Source organism: Triplophysa rosa, linkage group LG22 (genome assembly GCF_024868665.1).
Source record: "Triplophysa rosa linkage group LG22, Trosa_1v2, whole genome shotgun sequence".
Lineage (NCBI taxonomy): Eukaryota > Metazoa > Chordata > Actinopteri > Cypriniformes > Nemacheilidae > Triplophysa > Triplophysa rosa.
In genome coordinates this window covers 13,646,251-13,662,321 of record NC_079911.1, presented here as the reverse complement: position 1 = coordinate 13,662,321, position 16,071 = coordinate 13,646,251, and the positions used below count along the sequence as shown (strand labels likewise).

Sequence of the window (16,071 nt, the reverse complement as noted above, 5' to 3'; positions counted from 1 at the left end):
ACGGACCTTTAAAGCCAAATTACGCCACATTTTATTCCTTTAAACACTGCTTCACTACAGCAGCTTACAGTGGAAGCATGACATTCAACCGAACACCAAATAAAGCATAAGGAGCATTTATTTCCGGCTAGACTACCGTGGTATTTGTCAGTTTTCCAACTGGTGACGTCTCGATAAAACGAGACCTTTTTAATCTGAGGTGGGTATAAAAAACCCACCGCAATCATATTTGAGATAAGAGGTAAACACATGTCAAGAAACTAATGCTACACAGATAAATCAAAGATCTAACCAGAAAGACCCAAAAATAAACAAAGGAAGCATTGGGAATAAGTAATCATTTTATTTCTTCACCTCAAGCACCAAGGCATTTGGAAAATTTGTTAAAACATAGGTTGTGCAATTAATGTAGAAAATCTGTTGCCTTAATCCCTTTTTATTAATTTCAACAATCTCTCTGCAAGTTGAAGTCTTCCAAAACTTGGACTAGTAATTTCAGAGGAGTCCAACTACAGAGGGTAACAGTAAACATAACTATGGAGGTAGCGGAGTAGCTTTGGAAATGGCTTAGTCAACCTCCTCGATGGTTGGGCCGGAGGATCCTCCTCCTGGGGCAGAACCAGCACCTGGGAAGCCACCGGGCATACCATCAGGCATTCCGCCAGGCATGCCTCCAGCAGTCTGATACAGCTTGGTGATGATGGGATTGCACACCTTCTCCAGCTCTTTCTGCTGATGCTCAAACTCTTCCTTCTCAGCAGTCTAAAAGGAGACATTTTTTTAGAATGATTTAAGCCAAATTACCATCGACCAGTTTATTAAAAAAAAAAAAAAAAGTCAGTGCAATGACAATTTACCTGGTTCTTGTCAAGCCAGGTGATGACTTCATTGCACTTGTCAAGGATCTTCTGCTTGTCTTCATCACTGATCTTTCCCTTCAGTTTTTCATCCTCCACCGTGGACTTCATGTTGAAAGCATATGACTCCAGACCATTCTTTGATGACACCTTGTCACGCTGCACATCGTCCTCGGTCTTGTACTTTTCAGCCTCCTGCACCATGCGTTCAATGTCCTCCTTGCTGAGACGACCTGAAATGGATCTCCAGTTAAATCATCCGAAATACTTGCCACAATTAACTATTCAAGGGCATTGAGAAATAAGATACTTACCCTTATCATTGGTGATAGTGATTTTGTTCTCCTTTCCAGTGCTCTTGTCGACAGCTGAAACATTCATGATGCCGTTGGCATCGATGTCAAAAGTGACCTCAATCTGAGGAACACCACGAGGTGCAGGGGGAATTCCAGTGAGCTCAAACTTGCCCAGCAAGTTGTTATCCTTGGTCATGGCACGCTCACCCTCATAGACCTGGAGAAAGGAATATAGAAAATTAAAATATCCATGACATGCTAAAATTATGAATTCAACATGCTAAATAGAAATACGAGCAGTCCTACTCGTACCCACCTGAATGAGCACACCAGGCTGGTTGTCAGAGTAGGTGGTAAAAGTCTGAGTCTGCTTAGTTGGGATTGTGGTGTTACGCTTGATGAGCACGGTCATGACCCCACCGGCGGTCTCAATTCCAAGAGACAGAGGAGTGACGTCAAGCAGCAGCAGATCCTGAACGTTCTCGGACTTGTCACCAGAGAGGATAGCAGCCTGGACAGCTGAAACAAAAGATGAGAAATAAGAATCTAGGCAACATGCGAACACCAGAGCGTGAACAAAGCAGTCGCTCAGACATCCAAGGAAGGTACTTGAGCCATCTTTGGTCTTTCAACCTCTGGTGGAAACTACGAATGGCAAGGAATAAACTTCATCCTAGCGAAAATATCAGGGCAAAAAACAAACAATAAGCCACCAACCTGCTCCGTAGGCAACAGCCTCATCGGGGTTGATGCTCTTGTTGAGCTCTTTGCCGTTGAAGTAGTCCTGGAGCAGTTTCTGAATCTTGGGAATACGGGTGGAGCCACCAACCAGGACAATGTCGTGGATCTGAGCCTTGTCCATCTTGGCGTCACGAAGAGACTTCTCGACAGGGTCCAAAGTGCCACGGAACAGGTCTGCGTTGAGCTCTTCAAAGCGGGCCCTGGTGATGGATGTATAGAAGTCGATACCCTCATAGAGGGAGTCGATTTCAATACTGGCCTGGGTGCTGGAGGACAGGGTGCGCTTAGCCCTCTCACAGGCGGTACGAAGACGGCGAACGGCTCTCTTGTTGTCGCTGATGTCCTTCTTGTGCTTGCGTTTGAATTCGGTTATGAAATGGTTCACCATGCGGTTGTCAAAGTCTTCTCCACCCAGGTGAGTGTCTCCAGCAGTAGATTTGACTTCAAAGATGCCATCTTCAATGGTGAGAATGGACACGTCAAAGGTACCACCACCAAGATCGAAGATGAGGACGTTCCTCTCAGCACCAACCTGTTAAAACATAGAAATGGAATTTCAAAAGCCCATTTCATCATGAAACAATAACTTGCCCCTAACAAAATTCGCTCAGACATCCAAGGAAGGTACTTGGGCCATCTTTGGTCTTTCAACCTCTGGTGGAAACTACGAATGGCAAGGAATTAACTTCATCATAGCGAATATTACAATTAAGGTTTTTTATTTAAAGTACAAACTAAGGCATGATGACAGGCTTAACCAACCTTTTTATCTAGACCATAGGCAATAGCAGCAGCAGTTGGCTCGTTGATGATACGCAGAACATTCAAGCCAGAGATGGTACCAGCATCTTTGGTGGCTTGTCGCTGAGAGTCATTGAAGTAGGCAGGGACTGTGACGACAGCATTGGAAACAGTCTGCAAGAAACAAGATGGTTAAAAACTGCCACACGGAAGAAGTCTCAAATGCTGGATGTAATTTAAAGAGAGTTCGCTCAGACATCCAAGGAAGGTACTTGGGCCATCTTTGGTTTTTAAACCTCTGGTGGAAACTACGAATGGCAAGGAATCAACTTCATCATAGCGAAGCAATCACAAAGACTACATTATAAACAAATGTCAACTGTAAAACCTTACCTTTCCTAGATAAGCCTCAGCAATTTCCTTCATTTTTACGAGGACCATGGAGGAAATTTCCTCAGGGTAGAATGACTTGGTCTCACCCTTGTAATCAACCTGGACTTTAGGACGGGTATTGTCATTGATGACATTGAAAGGCCAGTGCTTCATGTCAGACTGAACAACACCATCATCAAACCTGCGGCCAATCAGACGCTTGGCATCTATAGAAGGAAAAGGGGGAACGTTTAAGACATCTTAATCGAATTATACAAAAAAAAACAACAACATTGCTTTCGCTCAGACATCCAAGGAAGGTACTTGGGCCATCTTCGGTTTTTAAACCTCTGGTGGAAACTACGAATGGCAAGGAATCAACTTCATCATGGCGTACATGAAAAAAAATTTTTTAAATGGGTACTGAAATAAAGCACTTACCAAAGACTGTGTTGGTGGGATTCATAGCGACCTGATTTTTAGCAGCATCTCCAATCAATCTCTCAGAATCTGTGAAAGCTACATAACTTGGTGTGGTTCTGTTTCCTTGGTCATTAGCAATGATTTCAACTTTTCCGTGTTGGAAAACACCCACACAGGAGTAGGTGGTCCCGAGATCAATGCCAACAGCTGGTCCCTTAGACATTTTGTCTGGGGAGGGGAAGAGAATGCAAAATGAATACACCACAGAATGAAGAACCTAAAAAGGTCCCTTCAAAAAAAATATGCTTGTGAAATCAGAGGCCCAATCATGGCGGCACACGCAGATATGCGTCACACCACGTGGTTGGTAGTGGTGGGCGATACTGCAAAATTTGGTATCGATCCGATACCAAATACATATAGGGTCAGTATTGCCGATACCAATACCAATACGATACTTTTTACTTAAAAAAAATACTTTTGTGTAGGGGAGAGCAGTATGTCATTGTTTCTCAGGTGAATGAATGATCAATTCTTTAGACAATATTTTTTATTAATGTATTGATGTCACAACGCTTCTCTTCCTCTCGGCCATCCTGATCTCTCATTCAATGTGCTATCAGCTTCGCTCACTCAGTTCGCTGCTCCTCGGCGCGTTGTGTCAGTGAGTCACGTGATGACACAACAACGAATCGCAGCAGGAGGGGGAGGAGTAGCAAAGTGTGCCAGGATTTGAAAGCAGCGTTTGCTCAGGATTGTAGTGGTAGAAGACACGAGCAAAGTATAATGAACGTAGAGGTGAGATATTTAAATTAAAATATCGATTCAATTACAATTGTATCGATCTGATACCAATACCAGTGTTGGCATCGATACTATCGATATTTAGATCGATCCGCCCACCCCTAGTGGTTGGGCTTCTGGAACATTCTATAGTCAAACCCGGAATGCGGTATCGTGTTGAGAAATGTACTAGGATTCGCACGCAACAAGGCACGTTTATTTTCGCTTTAACTTACAATCTTGTTATACATGTAATGGGATGTGCTATAACGAAGAAATCCACGTAGAATATCTGAAATAAGATGGCCGTGTAAACTGATCGAATCTTATGGTCAGACGAAGCACGTGATAAGATTGCACGAGGTTCCGACAACCTTTAAATAAATTATACGAACAATTAAAAAATTTATGGTTGAAGCTAAACTACTTAATAGCGGTATTTAGGCATTTATAAGATAAGAAAAGTGGAAAAACTAAAAAAAGTCAAAAGAACAATAAATGAATCATTAACGGTTCGGCCTGTTAGGAAACTGATCAGTTATTGAGAAAACTAACTAAATGTAAATGTTAACTCCTAAAAGTATATTATAAAAGAGTCTGTGATCAACCCTATAACGGTTAAAATATCACAACACTGCAGCTAGACTTAACTATTAACATAAACGAGCAAAAACCAAGGAAAACAGAACAAAGAGCTTTTCATACCAAGCTGGAGAAAATCGAGATGATTGAAGATGCCGGTTGGAGAGCTGGAGTGCCGAAACCTGCTTTGCCTTGCCTAGATGAGAGAGCGTTCGAAGGTTCTAGAACAGTTTATATTGCCGATGCTTGGGCCAATCACATGTCGCCTGATTTGACTTCAAACCATTAGCACCAATGAAAAACCGGAATGCTCCACTGTGCCACGCCCAGGATGTAAGAACCAAGAATATCATTGGTGGAAGATTTGCAGCCCATCCCCCCCAAGTTTGCCGCATCCGCGGGCAATGCGGAACAGCTTGTTCTCTCTACATGAATGAATACCAACCGGAACATGCACCGATAATGCGGCGATACAGCAAAACACGAATGAAGGAGAAATGTGTGATGGATAAATTAAAATTGTCGCTTACTTACATATATTATTCAAGTATCCGTATATGAAAATGAAATAAAACAAATGTAGCTTCAAAAGACCTCAATGACCTTGTGAAAATGCAGTGCCACGTCTTTTGTATAGTGAGCATAAGTAGCTATTATTAGTAGTTATTTTCTAAGAGGTTCTCAATCTGATGACGAATGTTAAATCATACAGATATTTACTTAAAACGATCCTTTTTCAATTCCTTGTGTCCTCCATAGATATGAATTCAATTTTTACTGAAAAACAGATAATAAATATCATGGCCATAAAAACTTAATGTGCACAAAATAGTATAAAACAGCATGAAACTTTATTGTACATTAGCAAAAGTAACTTTTTATTAACAACATTTAAACATAATTACAGTAAATACAAAACAACATATATACAAAAGGCAGCCTCTATTGAACTTTTTTTCAAACAGGCTAACTAAGCACCATTGTCAAACTGCAAAATCAGTTCAGTCTCTTATTCAGATCCAGCTGAATATTCCTCTAAAGTTCAGTCTCTTTGACACAGGTTTCTTCAAGCTTGCTAGATGCTGTTCTCGAACTGTCTTCTGTTTCTCTGATCTCTGCTTCTCTTGTGCTGCTGGAATTTGTCACATTCTGTGGCGTTTCTTCCTCTACTTTGTATTCTGTGAAATTCGAGTTCCAAAAACCTAGATAGACAATCAGAAAAAAAGACATCAGTTGTTTGTTTATGCACTAAACGTTTTTGTATTTGATCTCCTAGAGTGTTCAAGTTGTTTTACCCTTTCGTCTCCTCTCCTGGGCCTGCTTTTCTTCATGGCTGGATTTTGATTTGCTGCTTTCCACAGATTGGTCGGATTCTTCATTCTCTGTCATTACAAATGCCACAGTTTAATCTCAGTTATATAAAACAATCATGCTTTTTCCATGATAAGGCACAACTATAACCTCATTGGTCATAAACAAGCATACTCCAAAAATTGACTTATTATCAAATTTTAATGAATGCCATTAAGGTATCAAGATTTTGACCAAAAAAATATACCTCGTTTCCAGGCTAGATGGGCCCGTCGCAGTTTGATTGCAAAGAAGATGACGACAATAAGCAAACATAAAATCAGGCATGTCACTAGCAGGACCAGCAGGGGTGAGCTTTGATTTATGTCAATTTGATGGTCAGGATGGTGTTTGTTTTCTATGACAAAACCTGCAAACATACAATGTCGCACTGTTATCATCAAATTACCTAGAATGGTTAGAATGACTTTGGTTAGCATTATACAGATGTGAAATAAATCTGTTTGGATGATGTGTTGGTGGTATCAATAAATTATACCTTCTGAGCTGGTGGCATTTTGTATCTGGAATCCTTCAGTTGAATTGTTGTCTGAAGTGTCTGTGTACTGTGCTGAAATGCAAAGAAATATTTGAGATCACTATTGCTGTAAAATATGAATTAGGCTACTTTAAACGTGTGACGAGTATAGATGAACACAAAAGTACATGCTACTTTTAAAAAGTGAACAGTAGATGGCGTGGTAAGCAGTGCTCGAATTGAAGGGGGGCTGGGGGGAACCGGGACCCCCATAAGAAGTAAAAAAATTTGGGGGGTCCCTCAGATATTTTTATTTGAGTAAAAATGATAATGACAAATGTGATTAAATTCATGCAATGGATATGGTAAATTTCGTATTCATTATTTACAATAATTTATATTAAGTTCATGTTCATTCATTATTGTCTTACTTTGTGCACTATTTAAAGTAGTGCTCTCTGTGGTTGAGGTCACTTCAGGCCTTTCTGAAACTGATGTCAAATCCATGTGTTCTGTAATCAGATTTAAAAACAAATGTCACTGAGACATGACATTTAAAAGGCAAAGAGAAAGAGTATGAATATGCTTTGACATAAGCTGCAGATGGCGACAGAGAGCTATTAAAAAGTTATTGTGGAGTATTTTGGTCCCTTGTAGTTCACTTTTCTATGTGAGCTGTATTAATGCGGTCATGTGGCCATCATGTCAAAACAACCTTAAAAGGTTTATTTATCCGTTATATTTTTTATTAGGCTTCTTGTGTCTTTTTATGTCCTAACACATGACATTAATATGGGAACTCACCTGTACTAATAAAAGCTGCAGAAGTTACTGTGATCATTGTCTCGGTTATTTGTTTATCAGTTGTCCTGGAATAGCTTGATGTTGAAACTGTAACAGCTACATAGAAAACAACAAAGAAAATAAAATCTTCTATTAGTCACAAGAATTTTTTTGAAAATAGTTTACAAGAATAGAAACAGTTCACAAATCTACGTACTCAACAGCCTGTATTTATTCTCGATGGGAAACTTTTTTCCTTCAGAGAAATTTGTTGACTTCTCTGATATCATGTGATTGACCACTCTAATGTGAACCACACTTAAATAGGAACTACCAATTTCTAAAACTTTCCCCACTCAACACAGCCAACCAATTTCCCCAAAACTTTCAATTCCCTTTTCTAATAATGGTTAATGTCATCTATGGCAAAATGTCCCTATTTTTGGTCACATGCGTGGTACATACTGGTAGAAGTGATGCCCTTAAGTAATGTCAAAGGAGGCTCGAATAAAAATTTCTTATATCTGCTTTTGTTGTCTGCTTCTGGTTATATATAGCACATGTGAATACTTACAGTCATTTTCAATGATGATGAAATCCACTAGTGGTTTTGGGAGAGCTCTGTGTTTTGCCAAACATTTCACTGTAGCTTTCCTGATATGAGTTTTGACTTTTAAGACGCTTACTACTGATGACCTGTTGGATCCACCTTCCCATGATGTGTTAGGTTGGGCTGTTAGAAAACAAATAACATAAGGTCAATACCATGTGATTTACCATTTAGATCTGACAAGCATCCTAGGTGTCTTTTACAAAAATCCTAAAGACTTTTAAACACTTTTAAAACTGAGTTGTGTTTGTTTCATTACAATATCCTGGTTCCCCAAATTATTTAGAAAATGTCAGATGACGTATATTGATGTTTGCCTGTTTGTACATGCATCTGTGAATCTGACATATGTCTTTTTTTGTTACTTTGTCTTTACATCTGTCTGTATGTCTATCTGTCAATGCATCTACCCACTCTCCCATTTCTCAAAATCTTACCCTCAATCTCGATCCCACTCAGTAGCCAGGAGAGTTCAGGTGGGTGGTCATTTGCTGCAGTTGTACATTTTATGATTTTATGATCTCCATGCTCAGTCATTTCTATTCTTGGGGTACCTGTTATTAGATTGAATAGAAAATAAGTCTCATCTTATTATATTTCACAAGCTATCTTAAGTGTTGTTGTATACACATAAAATGTACTCACCCAAAACTTTTACTCTGTATCTTTTTGTAATGATTTTGTCATCATACTCTAGACATTTGTAAACACCTTCATCTTTTAGTTGGATGTTGGACAGGTGTATTGTGAATTCAGAGTCGTTCAGAGAAAAAACGTGGATCCTTGAGTCTTTCAAACCTGTGTGTAAACATGAAAAAAGACAGTTGTTTAATGTTACATTACAAAAAGGTAATGTATGTCAAATATTTTATTCAGTGGTCTTTATATAATATAATATTGAGCTCCTGTCTTTACCTTTTTGTTTGTTGAAAAATAAGACGTGGCCTTGTGGATTTCTCCACTCCATGTGAACATTCCCAATGGAGTTTTTCAGACATTTCAGAACCAACGTATCTCCTTCGGTCAATATGAGATGCTTCACTGCCAAACATTCCCCAATACCTGATCAAAATGAAGAAACATTGCACATTAGTTTAGTTAAGGACAATAGGTGTGAGCAAATTTCCCCAAAGCTGCATAAATTAACATGCTTGTCAAATGTAAGACAATGAAAAAACACATATTTCTTGGTTTGTTAAATACACTTAAATTTGAATTGTGTGGAATTCCTTTACAGAGTGGAAGGCTAGTTTAATGGAAGAACAGTAGGTTGATCAGGGGGCAGATAAGACCACAGGCGCCCTACGCTCTTCTCTGACTCATCTGTGGGTTTCTTACACTGCCTGTACCTGTGGCTGAAAGTAAGAGGGGGCTACATTATATTTTGCAGAGTGAGAGAGACAGTCTGCTCTAAGTGGTCTCTCTGTTTGCTTGTGTGGTTTGATCTTGTAGCAGGTGAAAACTTGCCACTGTGACACATACAGCTACAGCTCACGCTGGAACAGGAAACAGTGGTGTTAAAACATTACTCACAGAGCTATTAAAATATATGAGTAAACAGATGCAGCTCTAAACAAGATTATCTGGAGGTGTCAATTTTCTATGCAGTAGTCAAATGTCCATTATGTCTGTGCTTTTATCCGTGGGAGGAACATATAAGTGTGATATTAGGGTAACATGTTACTTGAAAAGATGTTACAGTGCAATGGCTTCATTTTGAGTTGTATCCCTTTTTATTTACTTTGATAACATTACACTTTAACATTGAAACTTAATATAATGATATTTAGATCATTCTGCTTTTATTCCATATTACACACCTTGTGATATTTCAAGATTTTGAAGCGCAAGGTGCTTTAAACCTTTTGATTTGATGCGTTTCACCATTCTTTTCATGTTGACTGCTACGCGTACACTTGCAACTTCACACTTGCAACAAGAATGCTTTCCTCCTACTCTGAGCACTCAAACTCAATGTATTTCATTAAATACAACCTACTGTAAAAACCTTCAATACGTTGAAGGACTTCTGATGAACAAATTGAAAAAAAAAACTATTATTAAAAATCCCATTAAATATACTGTCGTACACAAAAAACAAAACAGACTCTTCTTTGACAACAGAACATATACAAACGTAACCTCTGCACCTGCTGGCAACAGGTAAAGACATTCCTAAATCAACAACAAAGTTGCCCTACAGAGTAGACAGCCTAAACAAATTAAAAAAGATATATGTCTTACCTCCTGCGATCAGCATTAGAATGTGAATAACAAAAGTGTTTTTGATCTCCATGCTGCAACTGTGAAGCACACTTCCTCTGCTTTGACTCTTTTAAAGACAGCGGCTTCCATGACATCATGGTCTTTCCCCCTGAGCAAATTAATGTGTGAAGTTTTGGGGGCATTACATCCAGTTGTTGGTTCTCTTTTAGCATTAAAACTTGTCACCTTTTGACCTACACAATTCTTTGTTTAATTACATGACATAATCAAATTCACACTACTTCATTTTCCGATTTTATAATAGTTTAAAGTCAGCAGTGTGATTATGATACTAGTATGAACTTTCAGTCCAATTGAAAAAACGGGGAACGGTATCTGAAAGCAAAATCTCGGCTGTCAGATACCGTTCCCCCTGCTATACATGGCAAAATTGAGCCTTGAAGGGCTTCACGTTCAAGCAGGCAACGTCTGTTTGGCCCCTTGGTGTATTCAAGTGGAATACGTTTTCCTACTTTGATTGAAAAATGTATTGTTCGCACGCAGATTTCTTTTTTCTCTCTCTCAAAACTGCCCTAAAGAAAGTAAAAGAAGTCATGGTAGCTTTCCTGTGGCTCAGTGGTTAGAGCACGGCACTAGCAATGCCAAGGTCATGGGTTCGATCCCAGGGGATTGTAGATAAAAATGTATAATACCATGCAATGTAAGTCACTTTGGATAAAAGCGTCTGCCAAGTGTGTAAATGTAAATCCATGTGCGAGGGAAGCATCTTCTGTGTTGGAGCGGAGAGCATTTAAGGGCGTGCGTCCAGTTTTGTGCGTGAGCAAAATAAATCTGCGTGCGTGCGGAGAGGTTCGTGCTCACACATCAAAATTGGCGTACTTTTGCGCTACAATAACATGCTCTTGACATTTGTCAGTAAAAGCACGCCATATAAGACTGATAAAGTTGGCTTGATGTTGGACATTCGATATTTGTGAATTTAGGGACCGTCAGCAAAGTGACATTCACGTTTGTAACGTCAATAGCATTTAAAGGGAAAACAGTCATAAAGCAGTGCAGGAGAGATTATTGACAGCATGATGCAATTGTTTCTCTTCACACATACAATTTAAGCATATAATGTGTATTTGTTTTTTTATTATAAAACCTAATGATAGAATGAATCTTCAGTTTAAGATAGACTTGTAGTATAAATCATTTAAATGTGCTTTCTTGGTTTGGCCGCATGATAAATTTTAATATTTGTTTTCTTGAAACTTTCTCAAGCCAAACTGTATTTATTTTTCTCATAAACAATGCACTGTCACTTTAATTAAGCATTGATGGCGCATTGTGTGATGATTACAAAGAATTTCTACATTCTACAATTCTACATTTAATAAAAAATAGGATTAAAAAATAGATTTGTGGTTTCTATTTGTGGTTTGTGGCCTGGATGAGTGTGGTGATTTCCCTGCCTGAATTTGTGTCCCAGACGGGCCCTGGCTAAGCCCCTTGGTGTAGTGGTTAGTGCTGTGGGTTTATAATGGGAACGTTGTTGGTTTGAGTCCTGCGTCCCAACCTTTACTCTCAATGAACACAGGGTAACCTTATCTGACAGCAACATTCTTAGCTGTTAGAATACATTCTCCTGCTTTGTTTGAAAAATGCATTGATTTAAGTCTGAAAGTCTCACAACCAACTTCTTGTTGTTTTTAAAGTCAGCAGTGTGATTATGATACTAGTATGAACTTTCAGTCTCATTGAACAAAGGCGGAACGGTATCTGACAGCAAAATCTCAGCTGTCAGATACCGTTCCGTCTGCTAAACATGGCAAAATTTAACCTTGAAGGGCTTCACGTTCAAGAAGGCCCTTCAAATCAGGAGAACGTATTCAAGCAGAATACATTCTCCTGCTTTGATTGAAGAATTTGTTGATATAAGGCTGAAACTCAGAGAACCTACTTCTTGTTGTGTTTAAACTCAGCAGTGTGATTATGATACTAGTATGAACTTTTAGTCTCATTGAACAAAGGGGGAACGGTATCTGACAGTAAAATCTCAGCTGTCAGATACCATTCCCCCTGCCATACATGGCAAAATGTAGCCTTGAAGGGCTTCACGTTCAAGCACACCCAATCTCATAGGCCCCTTGGTGTAGTCGCTAGTGCTGTGGGTTTATGGCAAAAATGTTGTTGGTTTGAGTCCTGCCTCCCTACCTTTTCTCTCAACGAACACAGGAGAAACTTATCTGACAGCAATATTCTTAGCTGTTAGAATACGTTCTCCTGCTTTGATTGAAAAATGTAGTGATGTAAGGCTAAAACTCCGAGAACCTACTTCTTGTTGTGCATAAAGTCACCAGTGAGAATATGACACTAGTATAAACTTCCAGTCTCATTGAACAAAGGGGTAAGGGTATCTGACAGCAAAATCTCAGCTGCCAGATACCGTTCCCCCTGCTATACATGGCAATATTTAGCCTTGAAGGGCTTCACGTTCAAGCAGGCCCCATCTGATCGGCCCTTTGGTGTGGTGCTTAGTGCTGTGGGTTTATGATGGGAGGGTTATTGGTTTGAGTCCTGCCTCCCTACCTTTACTCTCAATGAACACAGGGGAACCTTATCTGACAGCAATATTTTTAGCTGTTAGAATACATTCTCCTGCTTTGAAAAATTTTGTGATATAAGGCTGAAACTCAGAGAACCTACTTCTTGTTGTTTAAAGTCAGCAGTGTGAATATGAGGCTAGTATCTGCTTTTCATCTCATGGAACACATGAGACTACCTATGTGTATACATAGGCAGTTGACTGCTAATTGGTAATAAATCAGTTATGGTATGAAAAGTCAGATCATTTTAAGAATACTTTCTACAGCGTCACTACAAGTGTCGTCACTGTCTGATGACGACACAAAAACATCAGATCACGGGACAGGAAAGTCCTCATTTGGTTTATGGGAGGAAATGTCACATTATCACACACCCACTGACCAGTTTCCACACATCATCACACATAACAGCCCTGAGCATTAGCAAAGCTGGAGGCATGAAACAGTACAAAGAAGATATTGTAGCGCCCCCTCGTGGTGAATGCTTTGAAGCAAACGTGTTACATAAACATACATTTCATGGGTGGTAGTATATAGAGGTGGTACCAACTCATTGCTTTGCAAGTCACAAGTAAGTCTCAAGTCTTTGCATGCAAGTTTCGAGTCAAGACAGATAAGTCCAAGTCAAGTCCCGAGTCAAGCCAATCAAGTCCAAGTCCTCCTCAAGTTTAAACTTCAAGTCTTTAACAAGTCATTAGTTCTCTTTCCCCAAATCAGTTTCACTGTATTAGATAGTATAGTAGATTTATATTAATTTATGTTAGAAAGGCTTCACAATGTTTTATATGAGATAACTAAGGGCACTGTGGTTGAAATTGACTTCACACACCTGACTGAAGATAAGCTTATAGATAATAGCTGTATGGGACACACCAGCTATTCTAACCATTCTAATTTTAGGTCTGACCTCCATAACTGTAATATTAATCTATACTGTATGTAGTTTATATTATAATATACTGTAGAAAATTGAATTTAGGTATTAATTAAGTTATAAAATTGTTGTTCTTTTGTCTTGAATAGTATATTCAAGGTTTCCAGTAGGAATACTACTTTTTTATCACAAAACCAATGCAATTTTCATTAAATGATACATTGTATAAATTAAATTATTTATTGTTATAAATTAATTATTAATTTTCCAATAAAATTTAGGTATACAACATGAATCAAAATGTTATTGAACAACATATGAAGGTGAATAAATAATGTCAGGATTTTTATTTTGGGATAAATTATCATGTTAAATAATCCATTGACTATAAAACATATTTGAACATAATTTTTGTATGACTATAGAAAGTAAGAACATATTTTCTGACATTCTAATGACTGGGCAATGTGTTTTAGTTGTAAGAAATGTTTCACTCTTTTCTTCATTATCTCTTCTCTGTGTCCTTCAGTCTGTCTAACATGTGCACCAGTTTGTTGTTCTCCCTGCCTTCCAAAATAAAAACAAAGATTGTAAATCAATCTATAAAAAACAAATACAAACATATTTTTAAATGTCGTTTGGGCTCCTCCTGATTAATGTATGTGGTATAACGTTACACAATTTCAAAATTGTTACACTAACGTTACATTCTACAATCATACTTTATGTTAGCTTTTATTTCTGTTAGCTAGTTACAGGCAAAACTATAGCGCTTGTATTCGAGAAATGTGTTACGACTGTCAACGAAAAATGTAATGCTGTATGCTTCGGATTGCACAGAATGAGCAAGCGATCATGAATTATAAGCATGATAGCAACCGTTTGCTAGTTTGAGAGAGCAATTCTCTTAGATATTGTGCAGACCTACATGGAATGCATTTAGGCAGGCTAGCAAACAAGTTGAAATCCTCACAAAAATACCTTCTATGAGCTTCTAAACCACATGTTTCATAAAACAGATTTTGAGTTTGGCGCCTCCCGCTCCGTCTGACGTTCCTCCATTCATGAAACAACTGACCACCTTAAGCTTACGAAGGGCTACCACGCATGCGCAGAAATGTGGATTTTTCTGTTATTTATGTTTAAACATGTGTACATCTATTTTGCGTTTTAAGGTAGACCCTCATTTGACGCCAGGTTATTAGGGCTATGCGCTGCAATGCAGTTCAAGTCGGGCGGATTTACAACATGCAAGCTCACCCATTTCTCCCAACATGAAATGAATGGCTGGGACAGGAGCGTGAGGGAGACCAGGGAGAATAGTGAGCTTTATTATTTCCTACACAACTGGATGCGTTTGAGATGAATAAAACGTCTTAAATTTAAGGTTGAAAGGTTTATAATTGCTGCCTACAAAGAAGTTAAAGTATTTAAAATACATTATTAACAGTTTACTAGCACTTGTGTCTAATTTATGGACTAATTGTCCGAAATATGAAAGAAACATGTGGTTTAAAACACTGAACAGCTTTGATAAATGACAAGCGCCCACGTCACAATGTGCGAGGCTTTCCCTGGCATAGTGCCAAACACAGCGCGCAGCGATTACCTGTGTGATTCGCTCCAGAGAACAGTCGACCGTGATCACAATGTTTGGTTTTAAAATATATAAAGACTTGCGGAGTCATAGTGTTCAAGTCTAAGTCAAGTCACGAGTCATTGGTGTCCAAGTCGAAGTCAAGTCTTCTCTGATTTTGTCGAGTCCGAATCGAGTCCAAGTCATGAGACTCGAGTCCACAACTCTGTAAAATGCTATATTCTGAGTATGTGTTCTAAAAGTAATACTATTATTTAGAGAGGCAAGTGCGATCTTATTTTTGGAAACAATATTTATGAAAACAATAAGAGCAGTTTTAGTAGAGCTTCCAACTAAGAATTTATTGGCCCGGTTTTACAGAAAAGGTTTAAGGCTAGTCCCAGACTAAAATTAATGTGTGACTTAACTGATTATAACTTGCCCAGCAATATCAATATGCCATTGTTTTGTCTCGAGCTGCACACCAGTAATGTATTCTTCTAAGGTATTTTTATAAAAGCGACATAAATATCTTAATTCAACTAAGGCATAGACCTGGCTTGAGATAAACCGTGTCTGTGAAACCGGGCCATTATGTATGAATTATTTGTGTCTTCGTTCATACCACCGTATTTCACACCTTCTTAGTTGTTAAAGGAACACTGTTACGGCAGCAAACTATTACACCTGAATTAATGGGAGTATCCCAGCAAACACAGAACGTTCCCCTAACGTTCCCATATGGTTCCCATTTGGTTATTTTTTGGGGAACCATAGGGGAACGTTCC

The 16,071-nt window shown here is 38.7% G+C and overlaps 2 protein-coding genes and 4 non-coding genes across 6 annotated transcripts; all 6 read right to left on the bottom strand.

Moving 5' to 3' along the window:
• Positions 1-321: 321 nt before the first annotated feature.
• Positions 322-5,031, bottom strand: hspa8 (heat shock protein 8). The gene is made up of 9 exons (XM_057320489.1): positions 4,919-5,031; positions 3,449-3,658; positions 3,029-3,234; positions 2,657-2,809; positions 1,871-2,426; positions 1,470-1,672; positions 1,172-1,370; positions 858-1,090; positions 322-762 (listed from the first exon to the last, which is right to left on the bottom strand). The coding sequence occupies exons 2-9, from the start codon at positions 3,651-3,653 to the stop codon at positions 568-570; spliced, it is 1,950 nt and encodes a 649-aa protein (XP_057176472.1). The 5' UTR covers positions 3,654-3,658; positions 4,919-5,031; the 3' UTR covers positions 322-567.
• Positions 1,738-1,833, bottom strand: LOC130546634 (small nucleolar RNA SNORD14). The gene has a single exon (XR_008961794.1). It is a non-coding gene; the product is annotated as a small nucleolar RNA SNORD14 (small nucleolar RNA).
• Positions 2,498-2,593, bottom strand: LOC130546632 (small nucleolar RNA SNORD14). Its single transcript, XR_008961792.1, has one exon. It is a non-coding gene; the product is annotated as a small nucleolar RNA SNORD14 (small nucleolar RNA).
• Positions 2,883-2,978, bottom strand: LOC130546633 (small nucleolar RNA SNORD14). The gene has a single exon (XR_008961793.1). It is a non-coding gene; the product is annotated as a small nucleolar RNA SNORD14 (small nucleolar RNA).
• LOC130546635 (small nucleolar RNA SNORD14) lies at positions 3,307-3,402 on the bottom strand. Its single transcript, XR_008961795.1, has one exon. It is a non-coding gene; the product is annotated as a small nucleolar RNA SNORD14 (small nucleolar RNA).
• Positions 5,032-5,179: 148 nt separating the features above from the next.
• LOC130545755 (cytotoxic and regulatory T-cell molecule) lies at positions 5,180-10,333 on the bottom strand. The gene is made up of 11 exons (XM_057320490.1): positions 10,261-10,333; positions 8,932-9,078; positions 8,662-8,814; positions 8,454-8,570; positions 7,981-8,139; positions 7,428-7,523; positions 7,055-7,135; positions 6,645-6,716; positions 6,354-6,515; positions 6,091-6,177; positions 5,180-5,997 (listed from the first exon to the last, which is right to left on the bottom strand). The coding sequence occupies exons 1-11, from the start codon at positions 10,310-10,312 to the stop codon at positions 5,831-5,833; spliced, it is 1,293 nt and encodes a 430-aa protein (XP_057176473.1). The 5' UTR covers positions 10,313-10,333; the 3' UTR covers positions 5,180-5,830.
• Between the last annotated feature and the right edge of the window lie 5,738 nt (positions 10,334-16,071).

Coding starts and splice junctions, on each gene's coding strand:
- hspa8 (XM_057320489.1), bottom strand. CDS start 3,653: ATGTCTAAGGGACCAGCTGTTGGCATTGATCTCGGGACCACCTACTCC. Junction 1,673..1,870: donor GGCTGTTGCCTACGGAGCAG/GTTGGTGGCTTA, acceptor CTTTTGTTTCAG/CTGTCCAGGCTGCTATCCTC. Junction 763..857: donor CCTGGCTTGACAAGAACCAG/GTAAATTGTCAT, acceptor GTCTCCTTTTAG/ACTGCTGAGAAGGAAGAGTT.
- LOC130545755 (XM_057320490.1), bottom strand. CDS start 10,312: ATGGAGATCAAAAACACTTTTGTTATTCACATTCTAATGCTGATCGCA. Junction 7,136..7,427: donor TGCAGCTTTTATTAGTACAG/GTGAGTTCCCAT, acceptor ATCTGATTACAG/AACACATGGATTTGACATCA. Junction 5,998..6,090: donor CCAGGAGAGGAGACGAAAGG/GTAAAACAACTT, acceptor TTGTCTATCTAG/GTTTTTGGAACTCGAATTTC.